This window comes from Crocodylus siamensis, chromosome 1 (genome assembly GCF_052110815.1).
Source record: "Crocodylus siamensis isolate JL-2025a chromosome 1, ASM5211081v1, whole genome shotgun sequence".
Taxonomy (NCBI): Eukaryota; Metazoa; Chordata; order Crocodylia; family Crocodylidae; genus Crocodylus; species Crocodylus siamensis.
The window spans coordinates 44,711,869-44,732,719 of NC_143395.1; the positions used below are offsets into that span (position 1 = coordinate 44,711,869).

Below are 20,851 nucleotides of genomic sequence, written 5' to 3' on the forward strand. Positions count from 1 at the left end.
CATGCACCTAGTTTGCAGTATTGCAGGTTTTTGGCCTTGTTCTTAAAGTCTACACTTTGGGAATGTGAAAAACTTAGCTCTTCTATCTATCTATCTATCTATCTATCTATCTATCTATCTATCTATCTATCTATCTAATATAGCTATTTAATCTATCTATCCATCTAGAAAAGAACTAAGTTTTTCACATCCTGCATGAATAACATGTGCCCTTGGAGGCTGGGTGACCACCCCACGGGTGGCAGCGGTGGTATCAGTGGTGGCTGCGGGTGGCGAGCACCGGTGGTCAGCGGTGGGGTTGGGGAGTGGCAAGTGATGACCGCCTGCAGGTGCCATCGGCAGCAGTGGCCACTTGAAGGGGTTTATCTCTGGGGGCACACGTGCACCCGCATGCACTCCCTATGCATTGCCAATGCATTCCCGAAACATAGACTTGAAGACCAACACCAAAAATCATGAGAGTTGGCAATGCTGCAAACCAGGCACATGCCTAGGGGCCTAGGTGAGGTGGCAACAGTGAGTTTGCCTATGCGTTCATCCGGCCCTGGAGGTTGGAGGGCTACTTCTCTTCAGGGGGACAGCAGCCATGTGCCAGGCAGCCTGTTGCAGGTACCCTCCCAGCCTGCTGCTCCGTGCCAGGCACAAGCCAGGCAGGTTCAGGACTGCCAGGGTGTCACCGCCGCTTCTTATCAGCCTGGCCCCGAGACGCACAAGCCCCGTGCGAGCAGCCCTGGACTTTGCTCGGCGCAGAGCGGGCCGCGCCGTGTCTTGCCGAGTTCAACCGAGTCCTCGCCCCGCTGCCCCGCGCCGCGCCGACATGTTCCGACTGGTTTCCACACCCAGGGCGCTCCCGAGCGCGACGGGAAATACCTGCCACGGGTTGTGTCTCAGCTTGAGTCCCAGCCGCCCGGGGTGAGCGCCGGCTCGGGCTGGGGAGGGGGAGAAACTGGTGGGGGGGGGGAAAAACCAAAAGCTTCAGAGGCGATTTGCAACTGCAGGGAACAAGCACCGTAAGTGGGGACTTTTCTTGCCCGCTGCGCTGCCCGCCCTCTGCCCTGGGCCGCTGCCGCGCGCCGGCCGGGAGCGAGGCTGCGGAAGGCGCGGGCGGGAGCGGGGCGCGGGCGCGGGCGGCGCGGAGGGCCGGGGCCGGGGTCCCCCCTCGCCACATGGCACAGAGAAGCGGCTCGTGCCCTCTCCCGCTCCCACAGCTGAGGAGCAGGCTGCCCCGCTCTTCCCTCCCCGCGTGGCAGCCGCTATCCCCGTGTCGCCAGAGGTCTGGACTCGGGCAGCACTTGGCGTTTCTTCCCCCTGTTTCCCGCTCCTCAGAGTGCCCTGGCTTACAAAGTTTCGCTTCACCCCTTCTCTGGCTTGGAAGGGGAAGCTCTTGGACCTGAGGTGTGACAGTGTCGCCCTGGGCAGAGGAGAGCAAGCTGGCAACCGCTCGGGGCCCCACACTTTAGGTGGCCCAGATTTTGGGGGTGGGAAGAGGTGCAGTTTTTCTAAGGATGTGACTGCATTTGTGTTTTAACACTCATTTATCTGATTCCCCCAAAGAATAGCAAAAAGAGTCATGGTACAACTGGTGAGGTAATATTTACCTGAGCACATACCTGGAAGGGGCCCCAAATGACTCTTGCTAGGGTGGTCCATCAGAGGACAGTCTGGTTGTCCTCTGTCCTCTATTGACACGAAACCAGATGCCTTTATGTCCTCTATTATTCTCTTGAAGAGAAAAATAGAGGGCATAAAGGCGTTGGATTTCGTATCAATAGAGGACCGAGCCGCAGAAAACCGGACTGTCCTCTACGATGCCCATCTGATCTCTCCCAGAGCCCCAACAGCCCTAAGGCCACCACTGCCCTGGGCCACAAGCAGGGTTTGTATGATGGGGGAGCTCGAGGGTGGGGGCTGAGCCCGCCCAATAACAGACAAAAGTTCCCCTATAAGATTTGAAAATCATAACCTGGATGGCAGGGCTGGACATGGGCATGGGCAAACTAGGCGGCCACCCAGGGCCCAGACACAAAGGGGGCCCCAAAATGGTAATTTAAAAATTATTATCGTTGTTATCTCTGGTGAAGGGGAGCCTGATACTAAAAGTTCACCCCAGGGCCACCAGGAGTCTAGGTATGGTGCTGCTGGGGGGGTGTCTCCAATTGTGTTAGGGCATCATGATGGGCAGCATAGTTTTTTTCAGACCCTCCCCCCACAAGAGTCAAAGAGTAATTCAAACCCTGTGCCGCAGGGATTGGGAAGGCAAGTGTTCCTGTGCTGTTTAGTGCCCCCGGCACCTTTTGATTGTGACTGTAGAGCAGAGGGCACATCAAACCCGTTAATTCTGTTCGTAACAGGCTGGACAAGGCCCAGGGTTCTCACTGCACAAATCAGAGGTGGATAGCATATTGCTGGAATAGCCCCCACATACCCACATGGGAGAGAGGGGGCAAGCCACAGGTTTGTGCCTGCTGTGTCTCCTTCAGACCTACCAGTGGGCATACTGTCCTCTGAAAATGCTGATTTCACCGAAATGGATACATTTGGCAGGAACTTATCTGAAATTTATGTCTTTCTTGGGGCGGGCAGAGAAAGCGGGAGAGATGCTTGCTTGTGGCTAGTTGTTAAGGCTTCACTTTGGATATAGGAGATGATATGCTGGCTGCAGTGGCAGCAGATCAAGGGAAGTGGTTATTACCCTGTGTTCAGGTCTGGTGAGGCCACATCTGGAGTACTGTGTGCAGTTTTGAACCCCCCACTACAGAAAGGATATAGGCAAACTGGAGAGAGTTCAGCAGAGGGCAACAAAATGGTTTGAGGGCTGGGGAACAGGACGTCTGAGCAAGGGCGGAGGGAACTGGGTTTATTTAGCCTGGAGAAGAGAAGACTGAGGTGGGATTTAATAGCAGCCTTCAACTACCTGAATGGGGGTTTGAAAGAGGATGGGCCTAGACTGTTCTTAGTGGTGGCAGATGGCAGAACAAGGAGCAATGGTCTCAAGGTGCAGCAAGGGAAGTTTAGGTTAGATATCAGGAAGAACTTTCTCACCAGGAGGGTAGGAAAGCACTGGAACAGGTTACCCGGAGAGGCTGTGGAATCTCCATCCGTGGAAGTTTTTAAGATTCAGCTGGACAAAGCCTTTTGTGGGAAGATACAGTTGGAGCTGGTCCTGCTTTGAGGAGGGGGATCAACTACATAACCTCCTGAGCTCCCTTCCAACCCTAATTGTCTATGATGCTATGATTCTGACTTCAAATGACTGTTCCAGGAATCATCCCAATTTAGAACAGGAGCATTTTTTAAATCTTGAAATTCTTTGTGGGATAGGAAAATCATTTCCCACCCATCTCTACCTTAGTGTATAGAATCATACAATCATAGAAAATTGGACTGCAGTGTATAGAAGTCAGCATGACTGAAGCAGGGGTAGAACTCTTGACTTTTTTCCATTGGGTGTACTTGTGGTTGTTTGTCACTCATTTGTCACCCTTTTGAAAGCTAAAATGGTGGGGAAATTCATTCCCACAAAGACACAATTCTACTTGCCTCCCAAAGTGCAGGTCTTTTCTTGCTATATTCCTTGTATCAGCACTGGAAAGGGCAGGGCACATAGCTAATATAAAGCAAGTGATGAGCAAGTCTGTGCAGGATCCATGCAGAGCTTACCAACTGTTTTAGCCTGAGCACATGCTCTGAAGCACAAATCCTTTTGTCATTCAATTATATGTGCATTTCAACTCTGTGGAGGAAAATACTTCTTTGGTCATCATTATATTTATAATGACCATGTCTACAAAATGAAGATGTCTGATGCAGTGGACATCAGGATTACTTAAATCAGTAGTTCTCAAACTTTTTAGACTATGGCATCCCTCAGACTTGAGGCTCCCCTTTGAAAATGCCAGCTCTTAGTTTTCACTCATTTTTTTGAATATGGAAAAAATAATAGAGCAATTTTTCTGTTGCAAAGAACTGAGAAAGACCACAATGGATCAAAACGTTTTTAACACTAAAGATTCCTATTTGAAATATCTGGGTTTATCTTGTGAATCATGTTTGCATACCTAACAGTGCTAACATTGCTTTACTTGGTACCCCATGGTACCCTTGAAAGGATCTCAAAGCAGTCCAGAGTGCCATGGCACCCTAGTTAAAAATCACTGACTTATACAGATACAGTGAAGATGTTGGAGTAAAAAGTAGTTGACATCAAATTTCTAGCAGCTGGTCAACCATATAAATACATACGTGCGGTCTGCAAATTTACAGTCATGACAGCACCTCCAAAAAGCAATAGATGGGTGTAAGTAGATTACTGAAACCTCAAACCATCAGCCTGATTCTGCTGGACCTTACTTATATTAGTAATAAAGCTGCTGATGTGAGAAAATATTAATTTGGAGAGTATATGTTTCAAGAATCAAGGCTGCTGTACAAAAATCAATATACATGATGAGAGAGATTTGAAAAAGTGCATTTAAAATTAAAAATAAAAGACAACTGTCAAAAATTTAGTAAACTGTGTTTCTTAATTGTATCTCTATCATGAGTGATAGTAAAAAAAACCCCTCATAAAGACAGCTGAAATATACCTGTATTTTATTGTGAAATTTAAACTACAAGACACAACAGGTCTACCTAAATCTCCTCATTCTCTCTCTTCCTTACCTTCCAATAATTATAAAAGTTCCATTAGGATATTGCTTCAACACAATAATATTTATTTATTTATTATAACACAAAATAATATTAATATTTATTTATTTATTATAACACAAAGTAATTATTATTTTCCAGGAAAGAAAATAAGGGTTTCAAGGGAGTTAGACCTTGTACCATATTTATTTGATACTATTACTTCTATATGAGATTTTTTTTGACTAAATTCATATACCATACCATACAGTCATGTTCTTAATGCAGCACTATAATTTTCCATAGGTCTGACTTGTCTTGCAGTCTATCTTCTTCCTGATAATAAATAGGAAATCTTGGTTCTCAAATAAATATATACCGTTCCTGATATCTTTTGCAAGCAGAATTTGTTTTCTGTGGAAAGTAATTACTCTCATGTAGGACAGAATTCACTAAAGCAGAAGTTTGTAGCTCTCTCTGGATAAAAAATTGTATCATATTCACATCCTTCTTTCATGTCTGAGTACAGATTATTTCATTTGACCTGGGTGCCACATTAAATGTATTCGTTTTCTTCAATAAAAACAGTAAGCACAAGTCAATTTACTATGACTTCATTTCAAATTTTAAAATAGGGAAATATATCATCCTGAGGTTCCCTTAACTTCAATGCAGTATTACAAATCAATACCCAATGAAGATATAGCCCATTAATGCTTAAGTAAAAAAAAAAGAAAACCAAACCTTCAATGAAACCCTCAGAACAGGGGCTTCATATACTGCATATCAATCACCATGCCTGGAGTACTCAGAATAAATTGAATAGCAATGGATGCTAACAAAAACAATTGAAGACAGAATATCTTGACAAGTATTAGAGCTGTAGAGAAAATATATTAGCAGAAATATAAATGCTTGTCTTATTGATGGGTATTACAGAGTTAATAATTGCCTCAATAGCTATGTAATATAAAATGGATTTCTTTTCCCACATATCTTTGCAGACTCAGCCACAAATCATGTTGCAGCTCATGAAATCAGTGGCAAAATTCCCACTCCCAGGAGCACTATGCCACAGTATAATCAGATCTAGAAATAATGGAGATAGACTAATTTCAGTGGAAACTGGACTGGGTTGTTAATATCATACAAGAAGTGGATTTCTTGTAGAAGAGTTTTATAGGTGTTCAGCTTAATATCCATTCATTGCCTCATCAGTACATTGCCCAAATACTGAGTCTGATCACTGTTTTCTCAGTAATTTTTAACTCTTAAGTCTCAGATAATTTTGAAACAAATTGTTCCAGTTAATTCATTTATGAGGCATTGTTTTCAGTATTTCAATATTACAATTTCATTCCATGTTTCATTTTGTCCTTTTTAATTACTGTACTCTTTTATGTACCACAGAATTGAGTCTCCACCCTTTACACCCTGTATAGTCATCTGCACACATGCAATGTGTATGTAAATGCTACTGTGCATCTTTCATAACATTTTGTATTTGCTTCATATGTCAATGAATGGACAGATCTTCTAACAGATCCAAATTATCACTCTAGAAAGCCATCAAGCCCCCTTAGTTTGCTTCTGCATTACAGCAGCAAACAGAAATGTTCCTTCCCCCAGGTGCAGGAGAAATCTTTTTTCCTGCTGGCTCAGAGATATGATTCAGATTTAATCCCTCATGTGAAAGGTTGACGGCAATATCAAATTAGCCATTTTCCATTTTTTTGTTAAACCTCAGATTTTGCAAACTCTTCATCAGTGTTCTTGGCTGAATTTTTGCCCTTATCTTATTCTTAGCTATTCAGTAATCTTTTTCTCCATCATAAGACTTTGGTTGTAGGATCAGAAAATCCATAGATACAAATATCCAGAATTGACGGTATATTTGAACATTGAATTGAATTTTGGAATTCAGTGGAATTCAATTCACTTTTCACAGACCTCTGTAGAGAGTTTTTTTAACTTTTTTTCTCACCAGGCTTAGCTCAAATGTTAAATGAAAGCAATTTCTATTTCATTTAATATTGGTTAGGATATTACCAGTATGGATTCCAGACCAAAATGCACATTTCACAAGTTGTAAAAACATCTTTGAAATATCTGCATATAAAGAGAAAATATATTTACACATTGTGTAAATGTATTCAACATGCCTAAATGATTTACTATTGCAAAATTGGCTTCAAATGATGGTTTTCATATTAATGTTCTATTGGTGCTTGTGTACATGTATCCTAATTTGCTCATCATACACTGAGGGAAGAATGGGGCCTTTCTGTAATTATCATTTATTGGATCAATTATATAGCTGGGAGCGATGCTTTTGTTCCCCTCAGGATAACTTTCTCTGAATTTCATTATGAGGTGAGCTCCCATGTCATTGTCATCGGCAATAGGAAGTTTTTTCTATCTAGCTTCTCTCTGTTATGCTTGGCAAATTCTTTGTCATTCTCATGGAATTTGCAGGTTTTTACTTACCTCCATACAATGCAGTGCGTGAATGTGGTTAGACTTCAGATTTCATGCAAACTGTGGAATTATGAAAATTCGGTGGCTCTTCATGTAGGTAAATGAAGAAAGATAATGTGATCCTTTATTCCTGCACATCTTTGAGTTTTTAAGAGAGTAACACTAGCATTCCTTTTAAATTTAATTGAAATAAAAAAGGGAAAAATCTCTTTTCTTCTTTTTCTTCTTGGTCACATGGTAAGATAAAAACAGGAACTCCACTGAGTGAGCTGGGTGGAAACTAGCGATCAAATTGCTGATTCAGAGCCTGATACAAGATGTGGGAGGAGAAACTTCTCTAGAGTTCCTCATAACTCATCGAAGTGAGGCAGGCTAGTCCTGGTTATAAGCAACACAAGGATTAGCTCATCATGGGAAAAAGAGTAGATAAGACAACGACTGTGGTTTCAGAGAAGCCAAAGAGGAGGTATGTGTGTGAGGGAGGAATGAAAAACAGTGTAAAGAAATGGGAGACAGGTGAGGGTTGTGAAACATTTTTCTTGACTGTTCAAGCAATGTTCCAATTACCACAGATAAAGTTTTGAAACATAAAAAATGAATGCCAACTGAATATATTATCTTTTCATAGAGTATGGTTTGGTTTATGGAACTGGGAAATCTGGGACACAGTGTCAACTCTACCACAGATTTCACATCTGAACATAACCAAATCACTTAGATATTTTCTCCTTCAGTAAAAAGGGACAAAAATAAATACTTAACTTGGGTCTGAGAAAATTACTTCAAGACAATTTTCAAAGGATATTGAAACTCCTAGGTGGAATAGAGAGTTTTAATATAATATCATTAGAATCGTACATCGTTACATTTATTTTTATATTTCTCTGGATTGCAAATTAGCAAAAAATACTCTGACTGTTTTCATTTTTTTATATCTTTTTAGATACATTTCATCAGTACGTGAATGGAAGTTTAAAAGGTTTGTTGCTAAATATCTGTGAAAATGGAAACCTCATCTCTGCTTTCATCCCTACATGAAGACTGCAGATCAGAGAACTACATCGAACCTCATTACAAGGAATGGTACCGAGTAGCCATCGATGCTTTAATTGAAGGAGGTTTAGAAGCCTACAAAGAATTTCTTTCCAAGGAGAGATGTACAGAGTTCCTCGCAGATGAGGAAATTAATTATATTTTGAACACTGTTCAGAAACTTCCTCCAAACACTGTTTATTCCTCTGACAATTCAGTTGATGATGCTTCTTCCTCGGGAACTTATTGGCCTATTGAATCAGATGTAGAAGCTCCAAACCTTGATTTGGGTTGGCCCTTTCTCATGCCTGGTATTTCTGGTGGCACAAACATTGATCTGCTTTTTCACCCACCACGAGTACAGCCTTTCACAATAAAGGAAACCATTAGGAAGATGATAAGAGAAGCAAGAAAGGTAAATAATTTATATTTAAAGACTATGGCAATAAATACCTTGGTTGATATGTTAAATATTTTTGTTCATAATATCAGTAGAAAAAAGATCTCTGGCTGCAAGAAAAGTTTATCATGGAAACGTAAAGTTGGAAGGGTCACCTTGCATCATTATTTCCACTTGCTTGTTATTACAGGCCACATATCCTGTAATTCTACTTATAAAAGGACCAAAAGAAGATGCAATTCTTGTAAGGGGACCCCTGTGTGATGCTGATACATGCTTGCAAAATCCATATCTTATTGGTGGATCCTTGCTTTGACCTCATTCCTGCCTATGACTTTATAAAAACAAATTGGCCTGATTCTCAGTTGGTGTATTTCAGTCTAGCTCCAAGATCATCCCACTTTCTCCCCTACATCCCCCCCTCCCCCCATAATTATAGGATCATTCATGCATAGGATTTGTCTGTTGGCCTGTTTTTATAAGCAAGCAACAATGTCATGTGCATTAGAGTCCTATATTTCAGGTGCTCAAGAAGTAAGACTTCTTTATTATTTTCATACCAACCTTGGTCATAGAAACAGAGCAGAAAAGCATAAAAGAGAGGTAAATATAAACAGGATTATGTTAATATGAATTTAGGAAACAGAAATGATAAAAGCTGGTATCCTGCCTCCAGAAATAGGTAATACATGAGACATCGAAGAAAGCTGAATGGTGTTCTGCAAACTGCCTGATTTAGTTTACAGTGGGAAAAAATCCTTCCTGATCTATAGACAAGATCCATCAAGTAGCTGCATGTAAAACAAAAGAGGGAAAAAACCTACTGATTATTAAAGGATGTTGTTGGCACCAGAACAAATGCTTACATCTGGCTGGAAGTTAAAAAAAAGTTTCTATCTCAGACCAATGAGCTTCTAGACCAGCCTTCCCATGAGTGTAGCAGGGACAAAAACCTAAGTAATTTTAATACAGAGATTGATCAATGTACAGCAAGGGACTGCACTCGATGAACCAGGAGGTTCTTTCCATTCTGATGGTTCTATCATGGTTTTGTGTATTGTAGTAAAGTTATACAGAAGTACCTGTACAATATAAATTCCTTACAGTTTAATTAGAGTCTTTAAAATGAAAGCAGAAACATAAAAATGCTTATGTGTTTACGGTGCGATGTATGAGCCTATCAAATGTTTCTTTAATGGGTAACTTAAGTAAAATGTCCACACAAAAGGCATAACTTTAAGGTTCTTTGTTTATATTAATTACGTGGCATGTGCTCCATGCACAGGACGGCACCCAGTCTGAGCTGGAGTCCAGCTGTGCCTAACAGGCAGGCTAAGTACAGATAGTCAAAAAGTCAGAGGCTGAACTGATTCAGTCTTTGCAAGGTTTCACAGTTTCATAGTATCTATGGTCAGAAGGGACCTGAGTAGATCATCTAGTTCGAACCCCTGCCATGGCAGGAAAGAGTACTGGGGTCAAACGACCCCAGCAAGGTGTTCATCCAACCTCCTCTTAAAGACCCCCAGGGTAGGAGCCTGCACCACTTCTCTTGGAAGTTGGTTCCAGATCCTAGCCGCCCTGACCATGGAGTAGTGCCTCCTGATATCCAGCCTAAATCTACCCTCCGCCAGCTTGTGACTGTTATTCCTGGTCACTCCTAGCAGTGCTCGGGGGAACAGGGACTTCCCCGGTGCCTGCTGATCCCCTTTGACTAGTTTATAACAGACCACTAGATCCCCCCTCAGCCTTCTCTTATGGAGGCTGAACAGGTTGAGGTCCTGTAGCCTCTCCTCATACGGCCTGCCCTGCTGTCCCCTGATCATGCGAGTGGCCCTCCTCTGGACCCTCTCCATGCTGTCCACATCCCTCTTGAAGTGTGGCACCCAGAACTGGATGCAGTACTCCAACTGCGGCCTGACCAGCACTGCATAGAGGGGGAGAACACCTCCTTGGACCTGCTCGAGATGCATCTGTGGATGCATGACAAGGTACGGTTTGCCTTCCTGACTGCCTCCCCACACTGCCGGCCCATGTTCAACTTGGAGTCAGTGATGACTCCAAGATCCTTTTCTGCCTCTGTGCTGACAAGAGGGGAGTTCCCTAACCTGTAGGTATGGTGCCGGTTGTTCCTCCCCAGGTGGATCACTTTGTACTTGTCTGTGTTGAATCCCATCCTATGGTAGTCTAAAGTGCATAGATTGAACCAATAAGCAAGTGAACAGATGACATTCACTTCCAATTCTGGAAATGCAGCCACATTCTGGTTCAGGCCAGAAGATGGGGGATGCTAGAGCAGGCCTTCCAGCCATTGACATAGCCAGGCTCCAGTCTGGGGCCAGCATGTTGAAGCCAGGGTGAGGGGGGCTTTAAACCCCACTCTCTGGCCCTTATGGACCAGGCTTATCCCCTACTCGTGGCCCAGGCCAGCATGCTGAAAAGGGAGGAGGGACAATTTAAATCCCATCCGTGGCCCACAATGTACCCTAAATGGAATCTGCCTGCTTGTGGGGAGGTTGGGCAGTCCCTGACAGGCTTTTCCCCCATCCTCAAGCAGTGAATGTTGGGAGTGTGGCCACACGTCGGCCCTGGACTCACGCGCTGAAGTGGGAGAGAAGGGGGATAAACCCCTCCCAGTCCACACGGGACCCCAGCCAGGGTTTAATGGGAGTAGCCTCTGCCAGGCTTTTACTCCACCAGTTAGAGCACAGATTGGGGCGTCTGGCCAGACTGTGGCCTGAGGCCAGTACTCTAAGGTGGGGGAGGGGGGTTTAAACTCCCAGCCCCTGTCTGCCTGGGGTGGCAGCCTCTGGCAGACTTCTGTCCCCTGTTGCCCACCTAGTAGGAGGCAGGCCCTACTAGGGTTGTGCTTCCCCGTTGAGCAGGGGGGTGTGGGCACACTCTGGCCAGCAGCTCCCAGGCTGAGGTAGGGTGGGACGGGGTTTAAACCCTCTCCCTTACTGCAGAGGATCACAGCCTGGGTTTGTCTCAGAGAAGAGGGCGAGCAGTCCCTGCCAGGCCCCTGCCCCCACCCCCACCTCTAGTAGAGAGCGGAGGGCATAGCCACACCCTCAAGACAGGGCCTCACAGACTGATCAGGGAGGAAGGAGATTTAGGTTTTTTCTCTCCCCTCCCTACTTGCACTAGTGGAGGCAGGGCATGGCCACACCTTGGCCCAGGGCTCTCATGCTCAGATGTGGAGGGAGTGGGTTTTAAAACACACAGGACATGGGCACAACCTCTGCTCTCCATTTGAGTGAGAGAACAAACCATGGCAAGAGCTGCCCTCTCCCCTCCTTGAGCAGGGAGTTAGGTAGGGGGGCAGAAAAGTTGCAGGGGCTGCTCCCACCCAGGACAAACCCTGGCTAGGGTATATGATAACTTGCTATACATTTGAAAGAGGACCTCCAGTTTCAAGAAAGGAAAGAGTTAGGAAGATTTGTCCATCATGGCTTATTTTTTTCTGAATTAGTCCAAATTTTCCTCAGCATTTTCTACTGCACGTATTTTAAATAAATGCTGTTAAAAGCAATGATCATTGCTTTTAGCAGTGTTTATTTTGCCAGCATACTCTATGAATTGCTTCCCCCATTAATGTTTTGTGCTGTATACATATTCACCTTAGGGAGACCATTGGCAGAACGGTTTGCCATTCTACCAGGTCTGGTCTATCATAGAATCATAGAATTATAGAACAAGTTACCCAGAGAGATTGTGGAATCTCCATCATTGGAGGTTTTTAAGACCCAGCTAGACAAAACTTTGGCTGGGATGATCGAGTTGGGGATGGTCCTGCTTTAAGCAGGGGGTTTCATAGTTTCTAGGGTCAGAAGGGACCTGAGTAGATTTTTTTTTTTTCATAGACATTAGGGCTGGAAGGGACCTCGGGAGATCATCGAGTCCAGCCCCCTGCCCGAAGGGCAGGAAGTCAGCTGGGGTCATAGGATCCCAGCAAGATAAGAATCCAATTTGCTCTTGAAGGTGTTCAATGTAGGTGCTTGAACCACCTCCGCTGGCAGACTGTTCCAGACCTTGGGGGCTTGGACAGGAAAGAAATTCTTCCTTATGTCCAGCCTGAAACAGTCTTGCAGGAGTTTGTGACCGTTCGACCTCGTCATCCCTTGGGGCGCTCTGGTGAACAGACGTTCCCCCAGATCCTGGTGGTCACCCCGATAAACTTATAGGTGGCCATCAGATCACCCCTGAGCCTGCGCTTTTCCAGGCTAAAGAGTCCCATGGCTCTCAGCCTGTCATAGTAAGATCTGTTTTCCTGACCTCTGATCATGCGCGTGGCTCTCCTCTGGACTCTCTCAAGCTTCTCCACATCCTTTTTGAATTGTGGAGCCCAAAACTGGACGCAGTACTCCAGCTGCGGCCTCACCAAGGCCGAGTACAAGGGGAGAATGACGTCCCGGGATTTGCTCGAGAAGCATCTATGGATGCAAGCCAGCATTTTGGTCGCTTTACTAGCCGCAGCATCGCATTGGAGGCTCATGTTCATCTTGTGGTCAATGATGACCCCCAAGTCTCTTTCTTCTGTAGTGCTAACCAACGTAGCACTGCCGAGCCTATAAGGATGCTGCAGGTTTTTCCTCCCAAGGTGGAGAACCTTGCATTTATCGGTGTTAAACACCATGAGGTTCTCATCTGCCCATTTGCTGAGCTTGTCCAGGTCAGCCTGGATCACCCGCCTATCTTCTGGCGTGGATGCTTTGCCCCAAAGTTTGGTGTCATCGGCGAACTTGGCCAGTCCACTCCTGACTCCAATGTCCACATTGTTAATGAAGATGTTGAACAGTATGGGTCCCAGGACAGATCATCTAGTCCGACCCCCCGCCATGGCAGGAAATAATACTGGAGTCAAACGACCCCAGCAAGATGTTCCTCCAACCTCCTCTTAAAGACCCCCAGGGTAGGAGCCAGGACCACCTCTATTGGAAGTTGGTTCCAGATCCTAGCCACCCTGACCGTGAAGTAGTGCTTCCTGATATCTAGCCTAAACCTGCCCTCTGCCAGCTTGTGACCGTTATTCCTGGTCACTCCTGGCAGTGCTCGGGGGAACAGGGACTCCCCCAATGCCTGCTGGTCCCCCCTGACTAGTTTATAACAGGCCACAAGATCCCCCCTCAGCCTTCTCTTATGGAGGCTGAACAGGTTCAGGTCCCGTAGCCTCTCCTCATAGGGCCTGCCCTGCTGTCCCCTGATCATGCGAGTGCATCTGTCCACATCCCTCTTGAAGTGCGGCACCCAGAACTGGACCCAGTATTCCAGTTGCGGCCTGACCAGTGCCACATAGAGGGGGAGGATCACCTCTTTGGACCTGCTTGAGATGCATCTGTGGATGCATGACAAGGTACGGTTGGCCTTCCTGACTGCCTCCCCGCACTGCCAGCCCATGTTCATCTTGGAGTCAATTATGATGGTGACCCAATTGACTGTGTGGGCGTCGACACCACAGTCCCCCAGTTTCTTAATGAGAACGGGCTGAGAGACAGTGTCAAATGCCTTCCGGAAGTCCAGGAAGACTATGTCCAGTGCTACCCCTATAACCTCCTAAGGTCCCTTCCAACCCTTATTTTCCTTTTGAGAGACGTTTGGGACTCCATAAAGATATACTGTCTATAATCTTAAGCTTCAAAATCACAAAAGGCAATGATTCTTGCAGTAAATTTTCTACATGTTTTCTACCTGCCTACAATTCATGCTTCTGCCACTCCTCCTATCCTATGGAGGAAATGCTGTCAGATGAAGGCTCAGTATTTTCAGGGTGTTTTATGCATTATTATATAGTAAAGGTTAGACATAGCCTTTAACCCTTTTTAAAGGAGATCTAGTTCATAGTATTTTAAACCTTTTGTCTAAGTACACACAGTCAGAAAGCCTGAGGCTGAATTGATTGAGGGTTTGTAGGGTAGGTGCAAAACATCTTGGGATGTTGGGGGACTACGAATTAACTAGAATCTGGAGGGGATCCGGGACAGATATTCACTAAACTGATTTAACCTAAATCAGTTCAATGTGATACTACATCTGTCTAGGTTTATCTTAAACTGGCTGTGGTCATTTTGAAAGTATTTTATGTGCACTGAACTTCTTTTGTGTTACATATTTGAACTAGTTTCAGATCATTTATACCAGTTATGTTTAATTTCTGTCCTAATGTTTTATTTAGGTCACTTCCATATTAATTAAGAGAATGATTTCTGGTTGGTGATGGCATCACTCTGCAATGATGAGACAGGAGAATGGATTTAAAAATCAACCAACACATTACCAAACAGTAAAAATGAAATAGCAGCCTTATAAAATTGGGCTCTTGTGGTGATATGGTTTGGTTGCTTCAGGAGGACATTATTTCATCTTGAAAGCAGCAGTGATATTTGACTGTGTCTTTTGGTATTCACTGATATATGTCAGTGGAGCATCAGGCTCAGAGAGTAGTAATCGATGGCTCGATGTCTAGTTGGCAGCTGTTATCAAGTGGAGTGCCCCAGGGGTCAGATGTGGGGCCAGTTTTGTTCAATGACTTCATCAACGACCTGGAAGATGGCATAGAGAGCACCCTCAGCAAGTTTGCAGATGACACCAAGCTGGGAGGAGTAGTAGATATGTTGGTAGGGTAGGGCTAGGATTCAGAGTGACCTAGACAGATTGGAGGATTGGGCCAAAAGGAGTCTCATAAGGTTCAACAAGGACAAGTAGAAAGTCCTGCACTTAGGATGGCACAATGCCATGCACCAGTACAGGCTGGGGGCTAACTGGCTGGGCAGCAGCTCTGCAGAAAAGGGCCTGGGGATAATAGTGGACAATAAGCTGAATATGAGCCATCAGCATGCCTTTGTTGCAAAGAAGGCTAACAGCATACTGGACTGCAGTGTTAGGTGTGTTGCCAGTAGGTCAAGGCAAGTGATTATTCCACTATATTCACAACTGGAGAGGCCACATCTGGAGTACTATGTTCAGTTTTGGTGCCCCCTTTACAGAAAGGATGTGGACAAATTGGAAAGAGTCCAGCAGAGGGCAACAAAAATAATGAGGGGCCTGGGGGACATGAGTTATGAGGAAAGACTGAGGGAACTGGGCTTATTTAGTCTACAGAAGAGAAGACTGAGAGAGGATTTAATAGCAGCCTTCAACTACCTGAAGTGGGGTTCAAAAGAAGATGAAGCTAGATAGTTCTTAATGGTTGCAGATGACAGAACAAGGAACAACACTTTCAAGTTGCAGCAAAAGAAGTTTAGGTTAGATATTAGGGTAAATTTTCTCACTAGAGGGGTAGTAAAACACTGGAACAGGTTACCTAGTGAAGTGGTGGAAGCTCTGTCCTTAGAGGTTTAAGACCTGGCTAGACAAAGCCTTGGCTGGGATAATCTATTGGGGGTGGTTCTTCTTTGAGCAGTGGGTTGGACTCTCTTCCAACCCTAACTTTCTATGATTCTGTGATTCTATGTCACATATACAGTTAAGCTTAAAAGGAAGGTGGACTGCAGGCAAAGTACTCAAAACATTTCTATTGCAGGTTATCTCAAACAGTTTGCAAGAATTAGAATACTGGACAAGGACAGGGCAGTCTGCTTCTCTTGAGCAAGCTATGATGAGATAGTTGCATTAAAATTAGCTGTTTGTCAGTCAGCGAGGGAAGAAGGAGGCAACACTCCTCAGAGGGGAGTTATAAAAAAAGAAAGAAGAAGTTAAACACAGTGTTCAGCAAACTCCATACAACTAAAGACACGGGGCCTCATCCCACTGCTGTTGAAATTAATGAGAACTTCCGATAACCTTAGTGGGAACAGAAGACATATTCAACAGAATTCTATTTTACCTAGTACCCTCTATTATAGGAATATGTGTATGTGTGTGTCTCTCTCTCCAAAAGGTGATCATGTTCCTAAAATTGGGGCACTTACACATCCATGAGGGTAACAGAATTGCTCCTGCACTTCATTCAGGTAACCCAGAGTTAGTCTGAAACTGTACTTTGGTCATCCATTAGGTGGAATAGAATTCTGCCCTTACCATTCAAGGTATACTAGCCCAAGGAATGTTGATTATGATCAATTCAGCAAATAACATAAATTCTTAGAAATTTTGGGAGGATGTTGATGATCTTTAATGGTGAACTCATTCTTCTGACTCATTCTCTTTCCTCAATGCTTGATGCAAAAAGTACCTCCTTAAAATAACTAGCCTCTGTTTTTTTTTTTACAGAGGTGTGTTCTGTAAATAATGTTAGGCAGATTGCTGACTGGTGATGAATCCACTTAGCTAGAGGAAGATGATAGGTCAAGCTGTGCTGGAGAAAAAACAATGCCCATAAAAACGATGTTAGAAAAGAATATTACCAATAACGTTTTCCTTATCAGTGTATCCACATCAGTGTACCGCATGTGGGGGATACAGTGATTGTAATTATGATGTTTGTATAACAGAATACATACTTTATTAACATTACAAAATGGTGAAAATAGCTATAGTAAGGAAAATTAGAAATTCAGCTTAATGAAGGCTTATATATTTGAGCCTTCTCTTTAGCGTTATTGTGGGTGGAGAAGGTGAGTTGGTGCATTAGTTACAAGCTAGTTATTTTATTTCTCTTTCAAACAGGGGTTTCTAATATTAATGAAAGCTAAGGAATTCTGCTCTTTTTAAAACAGAGCTATTTATGGAAAACCCTAATATGAATTGACTTTAGAGTCCCAAGTTTGAATATTGTGACAGTAGCTTTCAGGTCTACCTTGGTAAGGTACCAGGTAAACAAAACCAAACCGGATCCTTAGAAAACAATTAACTTCCACTACAAAATGATTTTTATAAAATTGTATGGGACCCATGATGAATGAAAGTAAACTGAGCTGAAAAACGAATGCCTTCTTTGTTGACCTGTGGAAAAATACTAGTATGCACAAAATATAATTGTCAGTTATTCTGTCTTCCAGTTCACTATGCTTAATTAAGTAGATCCAAGCAATTGCAACATTTTATAACCCTGTTGAGAGAATGTATATGCTCTTTATGTTATGAGAAAAACTGATTATTTGCTGTTCCTTATCATGTTTGGTAATGCATATGAGTATACCACTAGTCATTATCACAGGCTAATGCAAGATTTTTTCTGACACTTAAAACAATAGCAAGCCCGTTACCTACCTATTGGGAAAAAAAGATTATAGCATAAAGGTATGGGAGACTGGACTGAGAAACTTTTTTCACCTCTCAGCAATCCACTTTGCCAGCTGCTTTCAGTATAATTGGGGGTAAAAGACTGGAATGGTAGTAAGGAACTGAGCTTGAGGCAATGCTTGTCTTGGCTCATTAATTGCAAAAGTCCTATTAAATGGGAGAAAGATGCCATTTTGATGGTTCATGGAAGGTATGGAAATAGACTGAATATAGTGAAAGTAATACATAAACAAGCTAATTAGTCAACTGAAAAGTTCTCCAGTTTTTTTGTACAGTATGTAAGAAACACTAGTAAACTTATCTTTACCAGACTGTTAGTAACAACTCTTACCAGTATTGCAACTGCCATTGACTTCGAATGAGTTTGATTTAATGTAAGCCAAGTCAAAATTCAACTCTGTTAAAATGTTCCAACAAATACTGAATTTCAGCAAGAGCTCTGTGGATTCAACTGCTATGAAACTTGCATATTAAACATGTATTCATCATTCAGTTCACCTCTCTTCTACTAAATGATCTTCTGTTATTTGAAAACTGACATAGCAATCATATCCCCAGCTTCCAGGTAAAATGTGTATTGTCAATTTTTTATAGACTTTTGGGATGCTAGGAGGGAGAGAGGCTTTTCTAGTCATTTAGAGTAAGATTCAGTTATTGGATAAGGTCCCTCCATCCTGCTCAACCTTTACAGTACTCCTCTACAAATTGAGGTGATTATGGGACATACAAGATGCTGTGAAGCTGCAGTTTGGTAAACAATCATTTCAGATTTGTCTATGTAGAATGGAATATTGGGCACGGCTGTGCTTAGGTGGCTACCATGGCAGGAAACCCTCCTGGAAGGAATGGAGTGAGCCTGGTTGTCATTTCATTATTCCCTTGTATACTCTTTCATTTAGATTGTAAAACCCAGTGGGTCATGTCCTTTTGAGTCATGTTTGTCAGTATTTAATTAAAAGGTTACCTTCTAAATTATAGGAGTTTCTATCTACTTAATTTCCACTCAAGGCATATCTAAAACCCAATGCACAATTACTCAGGCTCTGTTAAGAAGTTGGTACTTCCTCTCTGAAATATTAGGCTCTATTTTATCATTATAATTTTTTTAATTTTTGGAAAAAATTTTTTTCAGATATTCAGTCTCTTAAGTATCTATTTACCTTCATCCTCCCTAGTGATAAAACCTTTTCAGGCATTTTGTCTGTTTTGATTTGTTTTGGAAATCTTTGTGCTATCTTCTCAACTGCCCATTGTTGTGAATACAAAACTAATAGTAACTAACAAAAATTTAGTAAATAAGTGTGTGTATATGTGCAAATGCTCTGAGGTAATTTTCTCCAGAGTAAACCCACCCTGGGCAGGTGTCAGTATATGCAGGGAAGCAGAAGAAAATTTGCTACAGGCAGGCATCAGTCTGCCCCTGCCTCCACTGGCCTTGCATCAATCCGCTGCAGCAGCCAGGGGGAAATTGTCTCCACCTGAGCTCTAGTGGTAGAAACTGCCCTGGCAGCAGGTAGCTCCCGGGGGCAGGGAGCAATCTTCTGTCCCCTGCTGAACAGCTGATGACACGTGTCATACTGCACAGCATGAACAAAATGTGCCCTTGGCAGCTGGGGGGGGGGCACAGCGGTGGCGGGAACATGGCAGGAGTGTGGCAGCAGCAGCAGTAAGCGGGAGCTCCCGCAGATGCTGCTGGCAGTGTCGCTAACCACCCACAGATGCCACTGGCGGTGTCAGCAGCGGGGGGTAGTGGTGAGCCGGTACTGCCTGCAGGAGCTGCTGACAGTGTCAGCAGCACCTTTTTGTAGGGAGTGCACCACCATGCTTGGCAGGTGCATGTGTACCCCTTACACATCACCCCTACTGTGCAGTAATTACTCCTGAGTAAATTTGCTACTTGTATTTATAGTTAGCAAATTTACCTGTGATTAGAGCAAATTAATGTGCAGTAAGCATATACACATGTAGAAGGTGATGTTTACTGTGCAGTAATTTGGTCTAATTTCCAGTAAAGCATCTCCTCTAGATGCACTCTAAGTAGACTTTTGTAATCAACTGTCCAAAAGGTAGGAGGAGAATAAGGAATTCTCTATCTTTTAAAACTTTCATTCTGATATAAGGGACATTCTGGCTTGGTTGCATTTTTTAAATACCTCAAGTATCACCTGAATATACAATTTTTATGACAGTTCTGAGCTATTAGCTCCAGAAGATGATTCAGTCACACTGGCTTAAGAAAGTCTTTCATTAAAGAGCCCTTGATGTGAAAAGAACATAACCACAAAATGTAATTTTTAATGGAAGATTCAAGAAGAATTGTTTGAGAAAGCTAGGAAGCCTGTAAAATGCTTTCTCTGTCTAATGTTAACCTCATAGTTTCTCCTGATAACTCTTTTATTATGTGGGAAAAGGTTTAGGATATAAAGTGGGTGGATGATACTATGGCTTTTACTAATGAGTATCTCTAGAGTTAAGAGGTGGCAAGATGAAAGGTGTTGCTGGGACTGATTTAAATAATTGATTTGCATTATGATTTAAATCATGTGGTTTTTTGCAAGTCATTCATTTAAATCACCTAAAGTTTTAAAAAGTATTTTAAAATGTATGCTGTTTCTACTTCCAGCTAAAATGTATAACAGCCTAATTTCTAGATAGTGTTATATTTAAATGCCAGTACACTTACAGCATCTTATCTCTATTTTATAGCCTTAGTACAAAAAAAAATACCTGGAGGAAGAGAAGGAATAAAGCCTTGGACCTGCAAACGGTTAACTTTATTAACGTGCATATTCAATTCACAGTCATTGCGACTATTCATATGCTTAAGGTTAATAAGCTTGTGAACAAGTTTTACAGAAGCAGGAGCTAAAATTTGATATGTATTAAAAATCTTTTTTCTTTGAGTCGTCATGTTCACTCAAAAAATCTCTGCTACTAAAATGTTATTTACAGCTAGCAAGGAAATATACTCAATCATATAATCAAACAGTCCTTAACTCTAGGTAGAATCAATAGTTTGTTAATACCTAGGAGATAACAAGCTGATAAGGAAGAGCTAATGGATTTATTAAATGAAAGTCATGCTTAGCCAACCTGATTTCCTTCTTTGACAAGGTGACAGGTTTTGTGGATCAG

General features: G+C 43.0%; 1 protein-coding gene across 2 annotated transcripts in view; it reads left to right on the forward strand.

Moving 5' to 3' along the window:
* Positions 1 to 787: 787 nt before the first annotated feature.
* The window catches only part of SACK1B (scaffolding CK1 anchoring protein B), a 100,589-nt gene continuing 80,525 nt past the window's right edge, over positions 788 to 20,851 (forward strand). The window contains exons 1-2 of one of the 2 annotated variants that reach the window (XM_090034014.1): positions 788 to 912; positions 8,051 to 8,554. In XM_090034014.1, the coding sequence (XP_089890140.1) occupies positions 8,111 to 8,554 (444 nt within the window). In that variant the 5' untranslated portion in view covers positions 788 to 912; positions 8,051 to 8,110. Of the gene's footprint in view, positions 913 to 955; positions 1,011 to 8,050; positions 8,555 to 20,851 lie in introns of those variants that run through there. The other variant, XM_090034004.1, reaches the window with a different exon arrangement.